The sequence below is a fragment of the Anser cygnoides genome, chromosome 20, assembly GCF_040182565.1.
Source record: "Anser cygnoides isolate HZ-2024a breed goose chromosome 20, Taihu_goose_T2T_genome, whole genome shotgun sequence".
NCBI lineage: Eukaryota > Metazoa > Chordata > Aves > Anseriformes > Anatidae > Anser > Anser cygnoides.
The window spans coordinates 10524566-10548656 of NC_089892.1; the positions used below are offsets into that span (position 1 = coordinate 10524566).

General features: G+C 40.6%; 1 protein-coding gene across 4 annotated transcripts in view; it reads right to left on the reverse strand.

Moving 5' to 3' along the window:
• Window positions 1–24091, reverse strand: part of PNPLA7 (patatin like phospholipase domain containing 7) — a 129398-nt gene that overhangs the window by 84750 nt on the left and 20557 nt on the right. For all 4 annotated transcript variants that reach the window (XM_048056282.2, XM_066980521.1, XM_048056286.2 and 1 more), the window contains 9 exons: window positions 23121–23201; window positions 21917–22061; window positions 21279–21371; window positions 17101–17201; window positions 16070–16228; window positions 11322–11399; window positions 10323–10528; window positions 5301–5432; window positions 3948–4071 (listed from right to left, as the gene is read on the reverse strand). In XM_048056282.2, the coding sequence (XP_047912239.2) occupies window positions 3948–4071; window positions 5301–5432; window positions 10323–10528; window positions 11322–11399; window positions 16070–16228; window positions 17101–17201; window positions 21279–21371; window positions 21917–22061; window positions 23121–23201 (1119 nt within the window). The remainder of the gene's footprint in view (window positions 1–3947; window positions 4072–5300; window positions 5433–10322; window positions 10529–11321; window positions 11400–16069; window positions 16229–17100; window positions 17202–21278; window positions 21372–21916; window positions 22062–23120; window positions 23202–24091) is intronic.

Consider the following 24091-nt stretch of genomic DNA (forward strand, 5'->3'; position numbering starts at 1 on the left):
GGACAATGCTCCAAACCCCTGAGGAAATCATAAGCCATTTACAGATTATTCTTGGTTTTCAACTTTTTACAGAAAAAAGCCATGCACATTTAACTATATTAACATTAATGAGACAAAGAGCTTAACATCTAAAAAAAAAAACTTAAAATAGCCATTATTTCTGAAACCAAGTGTGATTTCCTGCAGAGCAGAACTGGTATGCTGCTGCACTGGCAGATGAGCACTCTGCAATTTATCACTTGTGCTGCCTTGCACTGAAAATGGTAGAGCACAAATATCCTCTTGCACTGGTTTTGCTACCCACAAATGAATGGGTACCATCCTACTACTAAGGAAGGGCGCCCTGGTTGTAAGAGAGAGGCAGAAAGAATCTTGAAGTAACCAAAACATCGCTGCTACTTCCCCAGCAGGACATCTTTTGAAAGCCAGCTGGTTTTCTAGTAAGATACTGAAGACAGCAGTTTTCTGAGGCAGGTGGCCACGGATAAGTCTAGCTATGACGTACGCAACAGACCAGCTTTTAAAAATATTATAAGCTCAACAGCTGTCATCAACTTCCCTAAGAACTGTCTGGTGTTCTGTCTTAGAAACACCGCAGCCTTTCCACTGAAGCCACAGTGTTAACTCATAAAAAGCTAATTACATTGAAGGTTCTGTCTCCATCCAGGTATCTGAGGGGAGAAGGCAGTATACAAATAACTTTTCTTTGGCAGGAGATTATTCTGCAAGAGTTCTACTTTTTTTTTTTTCCCCCTTAATTTCTTCTGGAGAACACCTGGACATGATGGAAAAAAAAAAAGCTAGAGGAGGTGCCTTTCATTTTACCCTTTAGCTCAAACAGCAATTTAATGAAGTCACAATTACGTAACAGAGTGATAAAGCTTCAACGTTTTTCCACATGTGAATCTGTGGGAAATGTCACCAACAAATTAAAAGATTCTCCCCTAAATGGGTCAAACCAGAGTCTCTAGACAACAGCACTGTCATCAACTGTATTTCATACATGAGGGAATTACTGCATAGATCCATCATTGTCCTCTGACAATTACATGGAAGGCCTTCCAACGAGTTTTGACATCACCTGATACAGCTGGAACTGCCCATCGAACGGATCAGCAGCAGCAAGCAGCTGGCATCGTCCCTCTTACAAGGCGCTCGAGGAACAGCAAACGTTTCCCACACATAACTACTCTGGTCAACTCCAAGTAACAACACGAAGAAAGCAAACTTTGCAATATCTTATCTGTTCTTCTCCCCCTGAACTGACAGACCTCGGGAACAGATGCCACTGAGTCAGTATACGGAACAAAACAGTTCGAGCCACAAGTTAAGCCTCGGGAGCGCCTGCACACGCTTGAAAAATTAACATCTTGTCTGAAATCCTTCATTTTTCAGGACTTCTCCTCTGAAAGCAGAAATGACAGATACTCATCTCTTACGCATATGACACACAGCATTTTTAAAGTTCTAAGATAAAGGGAATAAACAAAAATACATCGATTACAAGACTTTTGTATCATGTTAGTGTCCACAGTTCAGAATGACACAGTGGTATTGAAGAAACTTCAGGGAAGAATACACCACAGGTTGACCACACTACCAATTACTAATACCAGCCAGTAATTTAATTCCTGCAAGCACCTAGAACCCTCCAGTCCCTTCATCTTCTGGAAGAACAAAGGAAAAAAATAAACATATAGCAGGCTTTTAAAGGTTTACAACAGATCTTGCAGAACGGGATAAACAAATCTTTTTAAAAGGAAAAATGTCATTTTACTAATGCCCTCTGCAAAGAACGACTACATTAATCTTGGCAATCTTTACAAATCCTCCCCCATGTTTTTCAAAAGACAGACAGAGCATCGAGATTCGTTCAACAAATGGCAGCATGAGTCAGTGGGCCTGGGAGCCGTGGGTAGGAAGGAGTAGATGACGTCCACAGAGTCACAAAAGTCTTCAGATGATTCATGTCATAGCATGGATCCAGAAAAGTGACTTTAGTTCAGATACAAACTAAACGGGTATTTCTGTATCCATGCCCAGGAACTCACCCACGAGCACGGCACTGTTACAGCAAGCACATACCAGTCCATCCACCGCATCAACCTCTCTCCTCACCAGATAAACAGTTGAGCCAGCATGAAATGTTCTGCCAAAGAAGGCACCACTGCTTATACAGATAGGGAGAATTTCAACCACATGCTCCACTGTCACCCAAAACTGCTTTCAGAAAGTAGAACACCTCGGTTATCTTAACCTGGGAGCTCTGCAAAACTCCAGAAGCTTGACAGTGTGGCTGCTGATTGCAACTGGTGAACAAGAGCAGGAAAATACCTGTACGTGTCAAAACCGCCAGCGCCTTATTCACACACTAAGAGAACTCACACCAGCACAGTTAGTCACAAAAGTCACACATCCTTTATTCCTGTCAAACTATATCATTTTTACCTCTAATGAGGTACCCTAAAGAGATGCCCCCAAAAGAAAAAAAAAAATGCAGGCATGCCTAGCAGCAAAAATAGACTGGTTTCTCCAAACGCAGTCCCAAACCAGAAGTAGCACTGACCTTGGGAAGACATCCTGAACTGCTGTCCACGTGCAGCTAAAACAGACATGGTACAGTCACTAGTCCAGAACACCTCTGTGTTCTGCAGGGAGCATCACCAGACTCGTCTCTTGTAACTGTTGCAGTCACATCAGCACTGTGTACAACTTAAAGTTACCAGGCAAGTCACAGTCAGCTGTGGGCACATATGAAAAAGGCCCAAAGACTTTGCCCTTGTTAGATGAAAATTTCTTACTTCTCCCAAACAAAATAGCTGGGATATTAGGTCAGCTGCTGGTCTCCACGTACCAAAGACCTGTGCTGCAAATATTTTACAATGCAGGTACAGCCTGCAACCCACCTGCCATCAGGGACTACCAGGTCTCACATGCTGATGTACTCCTGCCGCAGCCACAGAAGACAGAGTTCTCCATTAGACGTTACAGCGATCAAGGGGAGGAAATAAGGAAGCAGAAGACAGGAACTTCTACGCTAGGCACACTCGAATTCTGGATCAGAAACACCACCTTTTGCAATCAACATAATCTTGAATTGGTTCTCTAGAGGAAAGAGAGCTCTGTAGTCCATTCTCTCCCTCTTGGTCTCTATAAACAACAATTTCTTCCTCTATTACTATTACCAACTCACGTTTTCTTTCTTCAGAGGCACACTGATTCTGGCTATAAACAGATACCAGTAAATGTTTACTTTTCAACTCAGAAAGCAGAAGAGGGCCTGAACAAATCTCAGCATTTCAGAAGCCTTCTAACACAAAAATCAAGCAAGTCATGCGCACTTATGATGCAGGATCCCTGTTTCAATTATTCAACCAGATCTGAGAAACAAACAATAAACCAAACATCGGAGAGAAGTTAAACATGGATAAATAGCACAGTTTTGAAGTCAAAAGTTGCACTAACACCTTTTAAATAACTGCACAGTCTCTGACCAGCCTGATGCAGACCTGAAGTTAGCTCTGCTAACATGAAGGTTAGACTTGACACCAGTAGGGGCCCCAGACTCAGTCTTTCTACAATACAGCATTTCATATGACTATTCAGTGCACATTCCTTCAGTTCTTCCTGAACTATTTTAGCAGTTGCACTTACCTCAACACAGAAACAAATGTAACCCACGTTAAAAAAACAGTGGCGTGATGGGCTTTTTGGCTCATCTCTGAGGGAGGTTGGTTTTTTTTTTTTGTCTTTAAATCAAGTCTAATAATCCCATTCATGTATTATCATACGAGATTCCAGGTAGAAGTGATTTTCTGTCTTTACAATGTGTCAAAAGTCTTAACTAAGACTAACACCTGACCAGAGTGAGAATGTTTGTTTTATGTAGGGCCAATACCAATACCAAATTCTCATCTGAACCATTCATTTTTGAAACTGATCCTTACCACTCCAATTAAGTCTCCTCGGCCGTATTCACCAGTCAGGTGCTTTTTTCCATCATCCATCCGTATGACAGAGCGGAGCCGACCGTTCAACACAATGTACGTGCAGTCTGACTTGTCACCCTGCCTACAGAAAGAACAGCCAATGACAAGCATTCATGAATTTCTTCGCTCAGCAGATGCATCTGAAGTCTTTTAATAAGTTGATCGATTTTCTTTAACAGCCTTAGAGGCCATAGGAAAATGTTTTATTAACAGTTAAACATAAGAAAACAAGAAACTGAACAAACACCTGTTAAAAGGTGACTAGGAAATATGTTTTAATGTTTAAATGTACAGGCTTTGAACAGCTGGTAAGCGTTGGGTCTGGACACAGATGCCCAGGACACAAGTGATCTCTGGAGGAGATGACAGGCTCGTTACTGCTTACAGCAGGGGCTTGCTGTCACTGCAAGGCTGATGTGGCTGCATAGAGAGATTCTGCAGGTCAAAGAGGGGAAAAAAGCCCTGAGTGACTCGGGGTTTAGATTGATTTTAGTGCACTCATGCTAGTTGCTTGGGAAGTTTTTGCCAGATCATGTTTGCATGATTAAGAATGCTATTTGGTAAGCAGATTTCCAGTGTAACGTAGCACGCAGGCCAAGTACAATACTTCTGGTAGTGGAGTTAAAACTAAACTTCCAAAAGCTTTTAACAAGACGTTGGCAACTACATTTGTTTTGATACACACAGTAATCAAAAGTTTCCATTAGCATTAGTGCTGCAGAAATAGTCATATAAATTACAATCACGGTACACACACTAAATTAGACTTTTATTCTTCCACCAATGCAACCATATAATGCCTCAATTACATTCTAGTACAAAATCCATACAATTAAGCTTTCCCAAGGATAACTTCTACCCCTTAAACATAAAGTGTAATTCCTATTTTCAATCTACTATTGAATAATCCTATCCAAATTACTTTTCAGTTCCATTCTTTGTTTTAGAAAGGCCAAAATACTTCATGAACAAAAGATATTCGTGCCCTTAAAAATGCAGAAACTACCACCAAACATACAACTGTCTACGTCTTAATCTATTATGTCACTTTAAAAGCTTGCTAAGACAACACAAAGTACGAAGAATAGTATGAAAGGATTTTAATAACCACTGGAGACAACTCACTAAAGCAGCGTTGAAGAGTACTGCAGAAGAAAAAAAAAATCTCAAAATAGGCAAACATAAACCTGATGGAATTGATAAATTTATTCCAAAGAGTTTTTATTCCATATGTTACCGAGGGAGCACAGCTCCTTAACACTGAAAACTTGAATACTGAACCAACAACACAGAACTTTGTCTACATCTTACCTGTAAACAGCGCGCCCGGCCTCAACTTCCATCCAATCCAGGGCAAAGTCAATTTGCCTCACGAATGAGGACATTCTCTTTACAACAGTGTGAGCCACACCAAGCACAACACTCGGCTGCTCCCGCATTATCCTAGAAAACAAGAAGCGTTATTTAGGTAGTTCCCCAAGGCAGGAACAGGTACAGACTGGTAAACAAGCCCATGCAGTGGGATGGATGAGAGCCATGCTAGCTCTTGTTTATGAACCACTCTCCAAAATCACCATTCACCCAGGTCTCCCATGACTCAGAAAAACATTTGTACTGCCCCGAAGACTGTCCCTCCCTGCCATTCTACACCTCTTGCTCTCATACATGCTCACGGATTTTATTTCAGATCAGAACCGTATTGTATCTAACGCCTGATACTCCTAAAAAAAAAAAAAAATGTGCTCAGAAGTTCAAATATTTCAAATAATTCCTTTTTTCTGTTGCAAAGACCACAAAGAACAGAAAAGTCTTCTAACAAAGCTTCTGATCTTCATACCATATCTTTTGAGTGATGCTTAAAGGTCTCTAATATTAAAGAAATCAGATATCTAGCACTTTTCCCAAACCAAAGAACTTTAGGAACATTCTGCCAGTGATAACTGCAAACTCTGCACCACTAGGCCTGAGGGAAATCTCCCTCTCAGACACCCGATCACTGTCAGCGAATGTCTTATTTCTCATTCTTTTTAGACTAGGAATCACTGCATCCCAGCATCTTGTGAGTAAGCACTCCAACTCTTACTGAAGTACTACTCCACAGGAGTGAGCTGATCGCACATTTCCCTAGATGGTACACCTGGTACAGTACCTCTTCTGTTCCCGTGAAGCATCGATAGCAACTGAATTCTTGCTGGGCCATGGTATACCACCTTAAGGCGGGCATTTCACAAGAGGCAGCACAATTCAGAAAGAAGCAAGAAGTGCATGCAGACCCAGTAGGTGAAGCACACACTGAGGGAGATGACAGAGCTATGTTAAAGCCACACATGGGCAGAAACAAAAAAGAATTTGAAATACACATCTTATCCTTCATCAATGTTCCCTTCACAATGAAGATAAGAACTGCCATAAGGCAATCTGCTTATGAGACCCCCTGCATGTGTAGGAATTCTCAGCTAAGCACAAATCACGCGAGCATCACATCTAACCTCCCTAGCCTAAAAAATAGAAAGGTGGGGAGAAAAGCATGTGGAAGGAGCACTGTCAGTCTTCACTGACAATCCTCTCCGGCAATAAGGCTGTGGCTCACTGTAACTTGGCAGAATTCAGAGAAAGTCATACATCATCCCAGAATGTGATATTAAAAGCAGACTTTCCAGGAGCTCCTCACAGCCTGGATGAAATACTGCCCTGAAGTTTTGAAAGTGTCGGTTCTGCCGTTAGTCAGTCCTACAGCTGCAGCAAGAGACCCTGAGCTGACAGCAATGGGTCAAGTGCATCACACAGGGTACTGTGGGGAGCTTTCACGTCCATCACACGTGACGATTCTATTCTTCCTCACCCAATGCCTCAACTTCTTTTTGCGGTAATGAAGCTTGTGATTTCTTCAACTGAAATCCCTGAATTTGAAACAGAAGAGATTTGTAGGAGTACATCCCTACATGCTGAGTCCATGCTGAGCTCACCACATTCACATTCATACGTGCTACTAGTCAAGTTAAACTGAGCATCAGCTCTGACATTCAGCACCAGTTCAAGTCCAGCCATCAAAACAGGATTACAAAACCGCAGGGCAGCTTTCCTCTCCTGCCCCTTTTATCTCACCCTGAGGTTTCCACACCCCCTGCTATCTCCGACACAGGGTGTCTCAGACTACCTTGGTTTTGACGAACTATTATTATTGCACTTGTAAGCAACATGTTATCTTATGGGAACTTTACCACACTAATGTGACTCAGGGCAAAGGACAAAGGAGCTGGAAACGACACCCCAAAATAAACTCTGGGAAACAAAAAACCCTAATCCCTCAACATACACGCAAAACCCCCAGTCCTATTCCCCTTCTAAGCTGCTCTAAAGGAGAAATAAGCCCCCCAAAATCTCCTGAATGCTTTAGCTCATTATTTTTTACTCTACTTGCTTATTTAGCTCCCAAAGTCTCCACCCACGTAGGCTGTCTGCTGAAATCAATAAGCCATTTACACCTTTTCCTCTCTCAAGATATGTATCTTAATACTTAATGCACTCTAAATGTAAACTAGTAAGAGGCTGCTTTTAATTTCAGTCTGGAGCTCCCTATTATTTCACTGACTGCTATATAGCTTCAAGAGTATTAGCATGGAAGGTAAAAGCCCACCCTCACGCACAAGAAGAGAAAAGATTTTTTTTTCCTACATTATCAGCTAGGTTTCCTTCCTTTCACTGGGGAATTTTCATTTCTCATCCATTTGGCACATGACTGGCATGACAAAAATGAAAAGCCAAAGCTCCCTACCACAGAAACCTGTTTCTGAAGGGATCCTCAGGATTCCTCACTAGCAAGCTAACAGCTATGAAAGGGCTAACCTGGTGCCTGTGAAAGACTGAGAACTACAGAGATATTCTTGCGGATGTGGATGCAATTTGATACTCAGCTTGGCTGGCAATACAAAATCAAAATCAAAGCATTTCTGCTTCTCTGGCAAGCACACATGATTAGACTCTGAACTGTGAAATTTACTTAAGCAGAAAATGTGACAGAGTCCTACTGCCTCGTACTGCAGAACCTGAGCATATTCCCTCAAGAGAGCCTGGTGACAACTTGATTACATTTTTCGTCAGGAGACACCAACAGTTGCAGCGTAGGCACTGCACACTTAGTACATCACTTCAGCAAAATAGAAAAGCATTTAAGGTATATACTATATAATTAGCTTGTGTCACCCCTATACTTAAACTCTACATTTGCAGAGAGTTATTTAGGCATATTAGCACCACATAAAGGCTCCTGTCCCAAAATTTCAGTTAAAAGGATTTAATCTGTTGCCCAACATCCAACCTGCAATTCTAAACCCTGGGCTACTTCCATTTCTGTGCTCTTCGCCTGATGGCAACTGTTGACCACATTCTTTCTGCTTCACCTTCTCATTAACTAATGAGAAAAAACACATACAATGTTCTGGGACACCTCAAAGAAAAAACTAATATATGTGACAAGAAAGGAAAAGAGAATTGTTGGAAAATAATGAGAATAATGGAGGTTCTGGTCAAGTTTCTTCTGGTCACTAAGATCAAAAAAAAAAAAAAAAAACAAATCAGAGAGAGAGATTCTGAGAAAAAAGAGAAAGCCTAAGATTGTAGGACTATGCACAAAGAATTCTGCATGATAAGTGAAAAATAAAACTTCTGATTTTTTCAATAAGCTTTTCCTTTCTCGGAGTTTGAAGCAAAACTAAGAGAACATACAGATGAAGAAGTCATGCATTTGAAAGATTTTCTGTAACAACATTTTAAAATATGGGAACAGGAGCTGGAAACGATATAAAACTTTGGTTTCTGGAAAAGTTTTGATGATTTAATGCTGAAAGATCACAGAGACAGACAAATGCACTGAATAGGCAAAGGACGGCTTAAATGAGAAAAAGATGGACTAGGAAACATCCCCCAAATGAAGAAAAGGTGACAAGTTGCGTTAGAGATCACTGATCAGTTAATGGAAGCAAAAAGCTTAAGCTGGAATAAACAAGAGACAACTCTAAAAAGAGAAATCTCATGAAAACGAGCTCAAGAACATGACAGAGCCAGTCCAGGACTAGATATTAGAACAGAAGGAGTGAGGGAGGAAAAAAGGTAGAAACCGGCTGGCTGGCTGAGAACTCAAAATGAAATTTAAAGTTGGGAACAAGTGGGAAAACAATAGAAAGAAAGAAGAAAAGTTTAGATGAAATTTATCTGGTGCTGCACAGAATGGCACAAGAGGGGAGTATCTATCAGAAATTAGGTCAAAGAGTTGACATCCACTGCACAGGCTTGGAAAAACACACCTAATCAACCAAGCACATTGCTGAGAACAGCAAGTTCAGTTTTACAGAACACAGCCTTTTGCCTGAGGTGGAAAAACAAAGTTGCAGGGCAAGAACTGATCAGGAACACAAACAATTCAAATTACTTAGAAAGTAAAAAGTACACAGAAATATACCACATAATAGTTGCCTAGAAAACACGTCAACAAGTCTACGTATAACACAAGACTATGCGATAGCACATTCAAGAAGGAGTTGAAAAAGGAGTTTAGTAAAGGAAATAGAGGTATTTGATACAAATTACGTGTGAACTAGCACTAAATCTTAACAATAGGCTCAGAATCAAGAGTATTAATCATTAATATTGGACAATGAGACTAGCCACAGTCATTTTAGCAGTGGTGAGCGTGTCTGGGTGTTTTCTTAATTAATAAACGCCTATATCACCCTGTAAGCTGTAAGTCAACTCACGCATTACTTCCAAAAAGGTACCACCCATCTCGCACAGGGGCATTATTCTTTGACCTGTTCCATCAGTGAGCATTGTAACCTCCGGTTACACCAAGACCTATCACTCACAACATATCCAGCAGCCTGGGCTGATTACTGTGGTCAGAAACAGAACTAATGTGGTTCTCCAGCAAAAAAGGATATTGCGTTTGAGAGAAATGGCCTGACAAAGAAATGCTTAACCCAGAAAAGACGGACTCTGGCCAGATTCTCTTATTTGCATTATGAAATCTATGAATCTCAGGTCATAAATCACACCCCATTGGGTTAAGTGTTCTATAAACCTGGAACAAAGAAGATATAATCGCCATTTAATATTAGTATGTTCCCTGCATTACCTCATACTGAAGATAAAAACCCATCTGACGGATTGGTCAGAGCTCACCTCAGTACTTAAAATCCTCACATACATTATCTGGTTTACAACACGATGTATGGTAGCAGTGCTGCACCGCACATATATCCACCACTCACATTTAATCAAAAGGGCCATAAAATAGATTTAAAAAATAAAAATAAACGTTTCCTTGGCAGAACTCACTCATAGAAATGGGACTTCGAAATAGATAGGAAGCTGCAGTCCCGATTAGCCTTGATAGTGAAAATCAGGGGCTCCCCAGTCAGGACAGCAAGCTGTCCCACAAGTTCTCCTGGATGGGTGATGAACAGGCAGGTGTCCTCCTCGGAGTCTATCTTCCGTTGGTACACATGAAGCATTCCCGAGACCACGAAGCAAACATTAACATCCTGGAGAAAACAGAGACAGAGCCCAATAAAATCCCCACAGATTTTAAAAGCAATTATCGCAATGACAGTACTATCATGACCAATCTGTTTTCCAGAAAGCTCTCTACAGCTTTTAAACAATTAGGCGATAAAATAAGACACAACAGTGAATTATTAAAAGGTTATGAATATTTAAAACTAAGCAGCCACAATATTGAAAAATGTGTTTCTCTTTGCATGGTTATGAAAAATAAAGGCTGTGTCTGTAAGATCAAGAAATAAAAACAAAATTGCAAACAGATAATGGAGTAATCACTGCAGCATGAGGAGGGATATCACAGTTCAGCAAAGGAGAATACGGAAGCATTGTATTTGGAACTGCCTCTTGCTTTGCATAAGCTTGTCTATTTACATAATATTATTATAAGTCTTATTATATCCTGAATACACTTTGCTATAAACAAATAACATGGAATGACATCTTGAAGGCTGGCAGTGCAGGGCCTGGAAAAAAAGGGAAAAAAAAAAACCAATACAAAAAAGCTGCTTAGTCTCCATACCTTCTCAGGAAGGTACCTAAAAAGTTGAAAATGAACTACCAGATTTCCTCTGCAGCTCTGGCTATGCTGCTACTCCGCATCTGAGAAGAGGCAGAGGCTGGGATTGTTCAGCACAAAAAGAGAAGGCTTGGGAGCAGACAGGGCAGTGGAGTGTTTTTAATCAACGTGTGTGTCCTTTCCCCTCGTGCGACAGGGCTGGAGATCAAACCAGACTCTTTTGTCCCCCTCTCTGCTCCCAGAGAATACTTGCTCACCTGATCTCCTTGCCTTGATAGCACAGTCCCAGCAGTAACCTGATGCAGCGTCACTTTGCCATTCAACAGCGAAGGATCCTGGAGAAGAAAGGGGGGGAGGGATACAATTTAATTGTTGGTGCACCAGTAATAATCCATGGTGAGGAAGCATTCAAATAAAGCAAATAAAAAACAATTAGTGAAAGGTGTTGTCTTAAAGTACATATATCTCTTCAAAATATGGTACAAAGTTTCTTTATTTCTCTAACCAATTATTTCTTTGAGGAAAAATAAATGTTTAATTCTTTTCAATTGACCTAACTTGTATCTTAAATGACTTTATATTTTTCATTTCTCCCCCCAGACTCTTGAAGAGTATTTTATGAAAAGAGACCTGCACCAGCTGCCATGAAAATTGTAAAATATGATGTTATTTTTGAAGGAAGGTGAAACCAGAAGAGACAGTCTACTTCACGGAGGAGCTGGTCATGATGAGCCAACACTGCCTTCATCCCAGCCCTTCCCTTGTCACACAGCTCAGTTGTGCTGTGCACATGCAACAGACTTCCATGTGCATTGTGGACCAAAGGCTTCCCGTGAGCTACAAAATTCTCACGTGAATCTGACCGGAGAGCAGGAATTTTCCTTCTGACTCTGAAGAGTGCATGGGAAGGAGGGTCACCAAAACCCTGCCCTTGGTTTGGACCTCAACCCCAAACCCTTGCAATGGCAAGGGGCTGAGCATGCCTGCTGAGCAGAAACTTCCTTCCGAGCTCCAAAGCCGGACACCAGCAGGATCCTAAATGCCCAACACAGACAGCAGCCAGGCTCCGGGTTCTTTCACCTCAAGGAGCTGCCCATCCAGTTTGGTATCCCACGCCCAAGTCAGTGCCAAATCTTAATGCTTCAGCCCGTCTTTGCTTCAGCAAGGTGCTCAAACCTCCCCAAACCAGCAAATCTTCAAAAGTTCAACATTTTGGTATCACCAACAGAATAGACAGCGTCAAATCCCGACCCTTGAGTCACATTTCGCAGCACCTCACTGCAGAAGCAGAGCTACAAGCCCAGGAAGATGCAGTTCGGTGCGTGCATACAGCAGAATTTGCCCCCAGTCGTTAACCTTATTGCAGCAGAGGTGCAAGCATTTTACCATTGTAATTGCTACGCCAGGTTTTTCTTTAATCTTCAGTTGGAAAAATAGAGCAAATAAAACAATCAGAATTTTCTGTTACACCTACAGCTGATAAAAAGAACAGATTTTCACCAAAAAATAGTTTTATTGAAACCAATCTGTTTCATGGGAACATATCCAATATAAGAACCTGACAAGCACCTGTCAAAATATTTCAGTTCAGCAACATCAACTCAACTAATTTCTGATTTTTTTCCCCTATATTTACACATTTATGTCTGTGTAGTATTACCTAAAGTTTTTAATTATGAAAGTATCCCACAGAAAGGACTCACGAGCTCCCAAATCAGCTCTCCTTATAAACCACCAGTGGCTTTTTTTGGCTGCATTACCTCTAAAAATTGCTAGTCTTAGACATGAAGAAAATCTTTGTAACAAAGTATTGAAATAGATCGCATACAAAGCTGTGAAGTCCTCGTCATTGGAGATCGTTAAGAACAGCTTAGACACAACCTGCCAGGAATGACTTAGCAATATTTGGTTCTGCCTGGGGCATGGGATGAGACTAACTGAACTCCAAGCAGCCCTTGAAATCCTACTTTTCTGTGACATTACTACTCTGATTAATTAAGCAACAAAGGAGTTGACAAACAAGGATCACAGACAAGATCCATTTTCTCTCTCAAGCAGGCGAGACCAGCAAATCCAAGCTGAGCATCGCATGGTTTCAGAGGTTGAGCTAAACACCATTTCTTCCACTGGTCCCCACCACCCTCCCCAGCCAGGAGCTTTTAATAAAGAAAGTTGCTAACACAACAGAATCCATTTCACAGCAAGGGTCTGTCTCTCTGTTACTGTAGTAGATAATAAATTAGCAGAGGTTTATGATGTGGTTTATGATGCAGAAATGAAAGCACAAACCACTTACAAACAAAAGCAGTAATTAAGTGGGACAGATTTTTTTTTTTTTTGTCAAAGGAAATGGATTAACTCCCATATAACTCATGCGGAAGATATGCCCTTCAACATTGCTCAACTCTCACATGTTTCCAGCTTTATCTACAGTTTTGATATGAGAGTTATATCATATTGAAAACAGTTCATGACAGAGTCCCAAGGAATTCAAGCTATCTGAAACAGAAGAAAAACATTTGAATGATGACCTAAGGGTCACTTGAAGTAATACTGCCACTCTGCTAGATTAAATAACCCCCACCCCTTCCTCCCTCTCTCTCTCTCTCACACACACACACACACACACCAAAACAGCACCATCTGCCATCAAAGCATCTTGATTTTATTCACTGTGATTGGCTGCTCTCAAAAACGACATCTTAAAATGCCTCTAGTCTGCTAAGAAATAAGAGATCTGAGCTAATTTAAGAGAATTAAGAAAAGCTTACAGAATTAGTTGTCTTCGTTGACGTAAGTATATTAAATATAAATTTTACACAGAATAAGATTTTTCTTCCATTGCCTGTAGAACCAACTTTTGCTATACTGCATAGGAAAAAAATCAACACTGACCTTTAAATGAAGCTTCTAGCATTTAGCTACATTCCACCAGATTCTTACCATCTTATGTAAAAAACTGTTGCTACAGTATCAGGGTTGGAAAAGCCTACCTTATTTCATTATTGCTTACATCTTCATGCTAAAACATTGCCTGCTAGATGATGCATTTCAAGGATACTACTCCAATTAACTTCAACTCTAATCTGTTTACTTGTCAGTTATTGAGAAATTTAATATAGATTCAAAGACAAATTTGTTGCACTTGGGAGCTTCGGTGATTTTGGAATTTTTGCTTGTGATCTGATAGTGCTAAACAGGAAGCCATCACCTGTACACAGGACACAAACTTTTTTCATAAGCGGAGTCTGAGGTCAGCCTTACCATGAACAGAAAGCCTCCCGTACCATGGGCTTCACCAAAAGCAGCGTGGCCAGCAGGGTGAGGGAGGGGATTCTCCCCCTCTGCTCCACTCTTCTAGGACCCCACCTGGAGCCCTGCGTTCAGCTCTGGGGCCCCCAGCACAAGAAGGACACGGAATTTAAATTAGAGCGAGTCCAGAGGAGGCCATGAGGATGATCAAGGGGCTGGAGCACCTCTGCTATGGGGACAGGCTGAGGGAGTTGGGGTTGTTCAGCCTGGAGAAGAGAAGGCTCTGGGGAGACCTTACAGCAGCCTGCCAGGGCCTAAAGGGGGCTGCAGAGAGCTCGGGAGGGACTCTGTGTCAGGGAGTAGAGTGGCAGGACAAGGGGTAATGGCTTTAAACTAAAAGAGGATAGGATTAGGTTAGACACGAGGAAGAAATTCTTTACCATGAGGGAGGTGAGGCCCTGGCCCAGGCTGCCCAGAGGAGCTGTGGGTGTCCCATCCCTGGCAGTGCCCAAGGCCAGGCTGGATGGGGCTGGGGGCAGCCTGGGCTGGTGGGAGGGGTCCCTGCCCATGGTAGGAGTTGGAACCAGATGGGCTTTAAGGTCCCTTCCAACCCAAACCCTTAAAGGATTCTATAATTTTATGAATAGAACAGATGAAAGAGTATATATTCCTATTTCACTCCATCTGTAACAAGAATTTCCTCTGGAACAGGCTGTAGCCTTTCACGCTGACATAAATGCTTGAAAAGCTGAACATGAACATAACAAGACAGTCACATCTGCTTGCAGACTAACAGACAGTGCCCCATGCCTTAGTTAAATCAGCAACAACATAGAGCACGTTTTTCAAGCCTTACTACCTGTAGCTGGAAGATCATGATCAAGACTTTGAACTCGTGAAAGAAATAGTTTAGAAATCTGCAGGGAATGTGAGGATCCAGAAGTAAAGTCTTTTAAGTTCTAGCTAACACCAAAGCAGGTGTTGTTTGGTGAGAGTTCTTAAGCCAGAAGCAGAGGTTGCAGCAGCTGTGCCAAAGCCTCTGGCAGCATCAATAGACTTGAGTTATTGAAACATACACTGCAATAAAACTAGGGTATCTGTGAGTGATGTAGACAGCTGTACAATTTTCCCAAACTGCATGATTAGCTGCATGAACAGATACAACTCTGAAGTGATGCAATGAAATGCAGCTGGAATCACAGGAACAATGAAAACAGACAGTTTTGTTCATTCTTACAGCACAGAGGTAAGAAGCAAGGGCTGAACTCCATAATGACAACTGCGAGGGCATCAGACACCTAAAACGTGCAATGGGCATTGCACAGTCACTCTGTTGCGAAATGCACTCAGCCACTAGCCAAATACAGAGATTCAATTCTGAAATCAAATGAGGCACTTAGATGCAATGCCAACAGGATTAACAGATTTAACTATCGCCTGAATGCCTTTACGTAACTTCTTCACACAGTATACAAGAGCATGAAATTACAGTGCAGCAGAAATTGCATGCTTACTTCTCACATGCATAAATGTGTACACAGTGAGAAAAGATTCATGCAGTGCATTTCAGTATGTGCTTTTCAAATGGCAGAATAATTTTGATTTATTTCAGTCCTGCTAATAACTTCAACAGACTGGAGAATAAAACATTCAGCTAGTCTCTAAGCATATTTGGGAGGCAATTTACTCTTCAATGCCTGGCAGAATGAGATGAAAAGCAAGAACAAGGCCATTTTTTCATGCAATAACTTACATCAAGTTTCATCAAGGTTGAAAGGTCTTTCTTTGCTGCTTCGAAGATGGCATCAATAGGCTTGCTACTACAGGATTCTTGCGCAGCAAGCTCACGATCAATATAATGGAAAACTGCTGAAGGAGTTTCTGTCACTGTCACAGTCTTCTTCAATATCGACTGCAAAGAACAGATACACAAGTCGTAGCATTTTAAATGTTATAATTGGCACCTAACCGGCAAATACTTTGACCATCACCTACGCTCCCCCATCCACCACAACTGGTGGCCTAAAAAAGGTTTCCAAAAAAGCAACTGTTTGCAAATAACTTTTTTTTTTTTTTGTATAGTCTTTGTATTTTTTCCTGCAAAGCTTGACACTCGAGTGAAATAAAGTTACTCAACACAGCTTGTGAGAAAGAAGGATAAGACTTTACACAACCTGGGCAGCTGCCAAATTGATAGACTTAAAACTCCATCAACACAGCATACAAAGATGGAGAAGACAAAATATCCACTGAGGTAAAACTGAGTCACAGGTTCTTTTTCTTTTCTGATTTTGGTTTGAGTTCTTTAATACAAGAGCATTTCTGTGCTCTTAATTTCCAGGTCAGCCTTCATAAAAAAAAAAAAGTACACCACAAAAAGGAAAATGGGTTTATAAATCACAATTGAAAGCCTGACAGGAAGTTCACAGGTTGATACAAGTTTTTAATTCCTTCCTATTAAGTAGGTCTCACAAATACAACATGGTCCGATGGCTTCCTTTCCATGAGTCAAAGGATGGTAATAATCTAAAAATCAAGATGTTGCAGCAATGCCTTTCGCATTACTTGCCAAGGGAATCTCCACAGGGTCAAGGAGATTAACTAAAAATCTTCACTAAAAAAACTGAACAGTCACCAAAAATCTGCTGAAACAACTGCAAGCTTAAAGGAAACCAATACAAGATGACCAAGCATCACAATTCATACAGAGATGAATACAATGAAATTGCTCAAAGGAAGCACAATGCATGAAACACGCTGGAATCTCCAAAAGAAACAACCTACCTTGCCCACAGCAGGACTGCTAGCAGCCTCCTCCGAGCCAAAGTGCACTCTGGCTCTTTCGTACGCCATGTCCATGTCTGACTTAGCACTGCTGGAGGTACCTACAAGCAACACAAAATTCTTTTAAGTACATCTATTATTCTTAGAAATGCCAAGTAGCATACGAACTCTAGCAACCGTTTTGTTGTTGTTTCTGAAGTTGAGGACTAAGTAGGAAGTGGCATCGTCATGCTCTAATTTATTTCCTACTCCTGTTTGACCTGGAAGGTCTGGTAGGAAATTTAGAGCTTCCCATCTGAGCTCACATGTACAATATGTCCCAACATTCCCACATCCATTCTTGTGCAGTGTGGTAATTAATTTGGGCTAAACAAAAGAGAGTCATTTCAGATTTGAAGACTGTCAGGAAACGCCACTTAATTGACAAATTTGTCTCATGGTTTCCAGGAAGCGATGCTTTCAAACTCTTCTCTAAACCAAAAAAGATAATGGGTACAAAAATGTTCTAAGAGCTTTCATAGAGAGAACATTATGAACATCCCCATAGTTTCTCAATGAAAAGCATTTCCCGTTTCCCATCATGCCTAAAAGCTACTTCAGATCTTTTCTTCAGCTTGTCCAAACTTTCAGTGGTCTTTGCATTCTCAGGGATGCATAAGGACTTCTCTTGTGGGTTTCACTTACTTCATTCATAAATTTGAAGTCACTAACAACTTCTATTCCTTACTTCCTAATTTTTAATACATATTATATTAGCTCCTTGGCTGTCTCAAATACCTTTTGGGAACTTATCTCAGATAATCAATAACAAATGTAACTGGGAAACTAATTACCCACATATCAGCCTCATGATTTACACAAAAGTTCAGCTCAGTGAAATAGTTAAGAAAGATGCAGAGAAGGCAGTTTCCTCTAACAAATAAACCTATAACTGTTTCTGTCATATTTCAATGTCCAAAAATATCTCAAAGATATACTGTTTTCAGAAAAGCAACCTCTCTCTGCCCTAGCTCAGACAAGGAGATTCCAACAGTACCAGGGATTCAGACCTCTCTGAGAATACTCCTTTCCATGTTGCCTACAAACATGAACAACTCTTTGCATGTAGGAAATGCACATGGTCACTGAGGTTATAACATTAAGTAACAGTCAACCTCCAAAAAAAAAAAAAACACAAAAAAAACAGTAAGTTGGCCCAAAGATTACCAACAGCAAAACTTACAAATCATACAACGAGAAAACATGCTCTTCATGCTACTGAGTTTCATACACACCAGAGATCTGTAGTGCAACTTTTAAGCCCCTAATTTAGTTATAAACAAAATGTGCTGGGATATTAGAAATAGCAGCGTGGAAGTCTATATGGGCTAATTTGACTGCCCGTCAGTTACGCTGCCCAACAAAGCACAGCGTCAGCGTAATTACTAAGACCCGATACATCAAGTGCATTTTAAATCTAAACACACACTTCCCACTTTAAACCTAAATAAGCAGATAACGGTCACGTAGGCATGAAGGGCATCCTCTGCTTAGCTCTGTATATTAAAAGTCAGAGAGGAGAAAGAGGAGGCATTTTAAGAGTGAAAGGATGTCTACTAGACTTCTATTCAAAGCAGAAGCCTTTATCTCAGTCACAGATACAAGCTTCCCACACAGTGATTAATTAAACCGTCTTGTTGCTCAAAAGGGAGTTAGAAAGGATACAGCAGAACAAGCTTTAACTAGAACTGTTGACTCAAAAGAGCAGAAGGCAGTGGGAAACTCAAGAGTGGAATGCGATCCTGTTTGATGAACACATGCTCACTGGTATCCCACACACTGCTGGTATGGAAGTCACTGCAAAAACAATCGCAACTGACATGTTCCTTGGCAGCAATTCAGCTGCCTCTTTCCTTCTGAGCACTCGCTCACAACTACCTGCTTCTCCTAACACAGGTGGTCCTGTGCTCCTGCACTCACGCTGTAGGTCAGGGTTTCAGTTTTGAAGAAAGAAAAATCGGCTTCTCTTCTTGATAAAATAAAGCGTAATAAAAACAAGATAACTGCTATTTAGCCTTAAAAAGCTAAGTCAGGAACACTTATTTCCAGGAGCGATAACACTGATGAGGCTATCAGTTACAAAACATCGCACTGCTTTTAGTTCGTCTAATTGTTCTGTCCACCAGCCTAGATACTCCACATGGCCTAATTGCACCTTTGTCCACATAAAGCATCTGTGTACTTAAAAAAAAAAAGACTAGCACAAGCTGGCAGGATTGTATTTCACCACTTACCACCCTCACCTACATTAACTGCTACGTTTCAAGTTAGATAGCTATCCAAAGATTGAAAGAAAAATCACACCCCAGCCCCAGGAGCAAAATGATGCAAAAAATGTTTTTCTCCAAAATCATTTTTAGCATTTTTGTTAATTCTAATCAGCCAAGCAAATCAAAGAGATACTGAGATAATAGCACCTGTATGACTAATAAAAGACAGTTCTCTCTTTTCTGAATCAGTAGTCAACATAATCAATATTCCCATGGAGCCTGAATACACAGCATGGCAGTGGAATAAAATCTGAAACAGAATCTCAATCTTTTTATTACAGCCATCAAGATATTTTCAGTGCAAACTAAGCGGTGACCATAACCTCAATGCAGGGAACGGAAATCAGCTCCGTTAACTGAAGCGAATCATAATTACCCAATTAGATATTCTCTTCAGTCAGTAAAAATTAATTTTGTCTCCCTGCTAAGCTCTGTGTACCCTGACATAACTCTTATGACACACAAAAGGGGAGAGGAAGGACAAATGGACAGCACTACTGTTAAGTATGCAGGAATCCTTCCACGTGAAAGCTTCTAGGACCCCACCTTAAAAATGTTACTGGGCTGCATGGGCAGATTTCACTTTACTGTATTTGCTTAGGGGAAAAATGGCTACGTTCCAAGGCTCAAGTAAGCATTACTTAATTTACCAACGAATCATGTCTGCTGGTACATTTGCAAATGCATAGTGCAAAGCAACCTAACACATGAAAATAAAGGCCAATCTTGCACAAACCGCTTCAATATTTTCCCTTTGTTTCCCTAGTCCAGAGATGGTCTACTAGCCAATAGCCACTAGCCAATATCCTGCTTCTCCATCCCTCTGGACGGTAACACAGAAGTTATCCAAAATAGTAACTGGGACATTGTACATGTGCATAGCAGAAATGAAGAGGAAGTGAATTGACTCACTATTGTTAAAAATTAAGCAAGATGGTAGAAAACCTACTACCCTTTCTTCTCTACTATACATACCATTAACTAGCTAGCGAGAAGCATAAGAAACCTTACAATGGGGAAAGGCTCAACACCGAGGGCTCCCCTCAGCCCGCCTCCCTATTCTCTAACCCCTCATGAGCTTTTTTATCTCCTAAAACCATTTAATAGCCAACATAAGCAACACATACCCTGTAATGTATCCAAAATACCTTTATTCTGATGATTAAGCTTTTTTACCTCTACATTAACAGTACCTCCATAATCACTACAGTATCTGAGCCTGACCTTACAACTCTCTCAAGACGGTTAGTCTATTATTCAGCTAACTAAAGACAGATGCCTTCCTTCTAGGACTCATCCCAGAAGTTCCAGTTTCTCTACCCTGAATATGAAGAAAATCCAAATCACTGGCTCAGAGAAAGATGGCTACAGCACAGATGACTGAAGTTCACTGTAATAACACTGCAGCATCAAAACAGCTCAGCCTCATAAATGTCTCAGAGCATTCAGTGATAAATCACCTTTATTATCCACTCCAACAACACTCTCCTAAAAGCAACAGAGTCATGTTATGTGCTCTTTGGGACAATCAGCCAAGCAAGAACCGTATGTAATCTTTTGCATGAAAGATGACAGCATATGTAGCTTACTTGGTTTCAGTTACAAGAACAAATAAAAGTCCTTCATTTGCAGGTCTCTCAGTAGCCAAATGACTGCATGTTCCCAGTTGCTAATAAAGACATCAAGAAAATGCTCTCTTGGATAGAAGCTCATTTGTTATTTCAGAAAACAGATTTTTTTAAAACTTATGTTTCAAATGAGTTAGGAAGCAGTACTACTATATGATGATTATTTAACATAACTAGATATCTTACCCCATAAGATTAGATACGTTACATATGTCCCACAGTTTTCCCGAGCACTACTTACCAGGAGTCTCTGCAGACCCCGCATAGGGAGGTGAAGAAAAGCTTCTTCTGAAAACATGCTCAGTGCTTTCTGTACCAGAAATCTTCAATGTATCTGAAGTTTAGAAACAAAAAGTTACACAAACACAAGGGACTCCCCTAATAAAGTTTCACTGAGAGCAAGAACCTCTCACTACCCACTTTCAAACCCTTACATACAGCCTTTAATGCATTCTAAAATACCAATATTAAACAATGTTTACACTTGCCTCCTGCTTTTAATTTTTTCCCCCTCTCCAGATTCAGAGGAAAAATTCAGCTCACACTATTTTCCTAGCCTGAGCTTCCACACTGACACTTCAGCACAAAAGCCTACTCACATCCAGAGACTCCTCTGCTATTATCTAGAGTGCAGAAATTTTTGCAGCTTCTCCTATGGGGTCAACATTAGGACCCACTTTTTATTTCTCCCTCCCACTCCTGATATCTTTAACAACACAGCAGTAATCTATTAAAACTGAGGACTGTCCAAAGACTTCAAACCTGAAACTGGTAGTTGACAATCCCTAACTGTTTTGATAAAATAAAAAGTCCTTTGATGAATAGCACAACAGAAGACTGACACGAAGGATAGTTTCTGCCCATTTCCAGAAACAATACCTATTTCCATTGCTTCCCCAGCTTTTTCAAACTTTTCTCCACGCTCTTCCTCTGGTGCATTAGACACTTGTCTTTTTATTGCTTTGCTTGAACTTCCTCCAGATGTTACACTTGCCACAGAGATCAGTGGGATGGCTTGGCTTTGCTGCAAAAAGCAAGGTGAAAATGCAAACATGAAACAAACACCCAGCCATTTGCTTCAACATCTTCTGAGAAAAAAACACTTTACTATGGTTCTACAGGTATACTAAGGATATACTTTACCCTTTCCTACTTCAGATACCTATTTCATAGTAGCCTTAAAGCTGCATTCACAGTTTCGTTAGTCATACAACACAGAAAAAAATATCTCCCTCTTACTTAAATCACCATCCCATGACCTTACAACAAAAGCAATATTCCCATTAACTAGACAGAGCTTCTGAAGGCAGATTAGTAAGAACATAGCTCTAAACCAGATGAGCAGAGGAATTTATTAGATTCCCAGTCATTGCAATATTAACACTGTTAATGAGGCAAGAAGTACAAGGAATACGGCCTTGAACATTTCAGGTAAAGTGAACATTATGGGCTGAGTCCATATGCTGAAGGTGCAAACAAGATAAAAACTACACCAAATCATTTCGGTATTCCATTGTCAAAAGCTCAAGTATCATTTGAGGGAGTTTTTGTTTGTTTGTTTTCTTTCACAGATATATGATCAATCTTGTTCCAATCTCCCAAAAATACCCACTCACATACTTTAGAGCTGCTGCTTGACAATTAGCTGTCACAAGATACACTGAAAATAACGCAAGTTACATAGTTTCTGCACTAGACATGCGGTGATAGTAGATCATCAGTCTCAAAGGCAACTTCATTCTCAAGATACAGTCCAAGAAGCATCCTTGGAACTACTACAGATTGAAGTGTCTCAGTGCCATTAACACAGGCCAGAACTTACTGAAATATAATGAAGCCTGTGCAGAACCAGAAGTGACACACTTCAAACTTTAAATTTTATCCTCCTCACCCTTTCAATTCCCCAGGCATAAGCACAGGGGAAATTTTATGGGCTGGTTACAAGTACCTTACCTCTCAAGTACTGTCATGATTAAACTAAAGTGCAACATTTACTTTACAATGTTCTGAAACGAGCAAAACCTCTCAGTGCCTGATCACTGCCAGGCTGCATAACAGCAAATAAAATGTACCCCAAACTTACACAGTTGAAGAGCTCAGTAGTCAGACCAAGGTAGTTGTGCAAAGCAAGGAATGTCACTCTCTGCAGCCTTACCATGATGATCTAGAAATCAAGGGGCAATAGGAATGGATTCAGCATTCTCTCACATTCATTCTTGCATTTAAAGACAGCCATGAACCAGAGTACTTGAAGGCACTTTTTAAAGAACACAGACTGCACCTTTTAACAATGCAAGCTGAAATTCCTTTTTAGCAGTTGACAAATTGAGGCAAAGATGGATTAAAGTGGTTTACCAAAGACTTTACAGTCACTTAACAGAAAGAGGAAAAAAAAATTGTACATCCAAACACCAAATAATTTTTGTTTTTCCTGTAAACATTAATAACAAGCATGCCTTGAAATAAAAGCATTCACTGCTGTATTTCTCTCATAAAAAAAAAAAATCAGCATTCCCCATAAAGTCTGTGCTACTGCTCTACAAACAGTCTAAACTGGCATAAGACATCACTGCTGCCTCACCTTCCTCTGCTCTGGCAGCTTATTCCTACTCTTACGCCATCTTCTCGTTTGTATCAGCTCTCATGGAGCAAGTTTAATTGCTATAACGATCTGTTCTCCTCAACCACCAATATTAGGAGGTTCATGTGTATATTCATAAATCATAATGCGTTCATAAATCATCTGGATACCAGAACAGTTTACAAAAAAAAAAAATCAGCATTGAAAGTAAATCAAAAGAACAGATCAGAATGACTGATCAGGTCACGTGTATGCATTTGACTACTGTACCCGCAGGACAGTGAGCCACTCAACAAACGCCAAACTGAAACCATTAGTACAGACCATCTTGTCCCTGCACTAGCTTCCACTTGCAGGATCTGCAGTACTCACTTGAAGACCAAGTTCCTGCAAAGCAAGGGAAGCTGAACTTCAACTGTAATACAAAGCATAGCTCTTCCTCAGGTGTTGACATTTGCTTCTGAAGTAGAAAT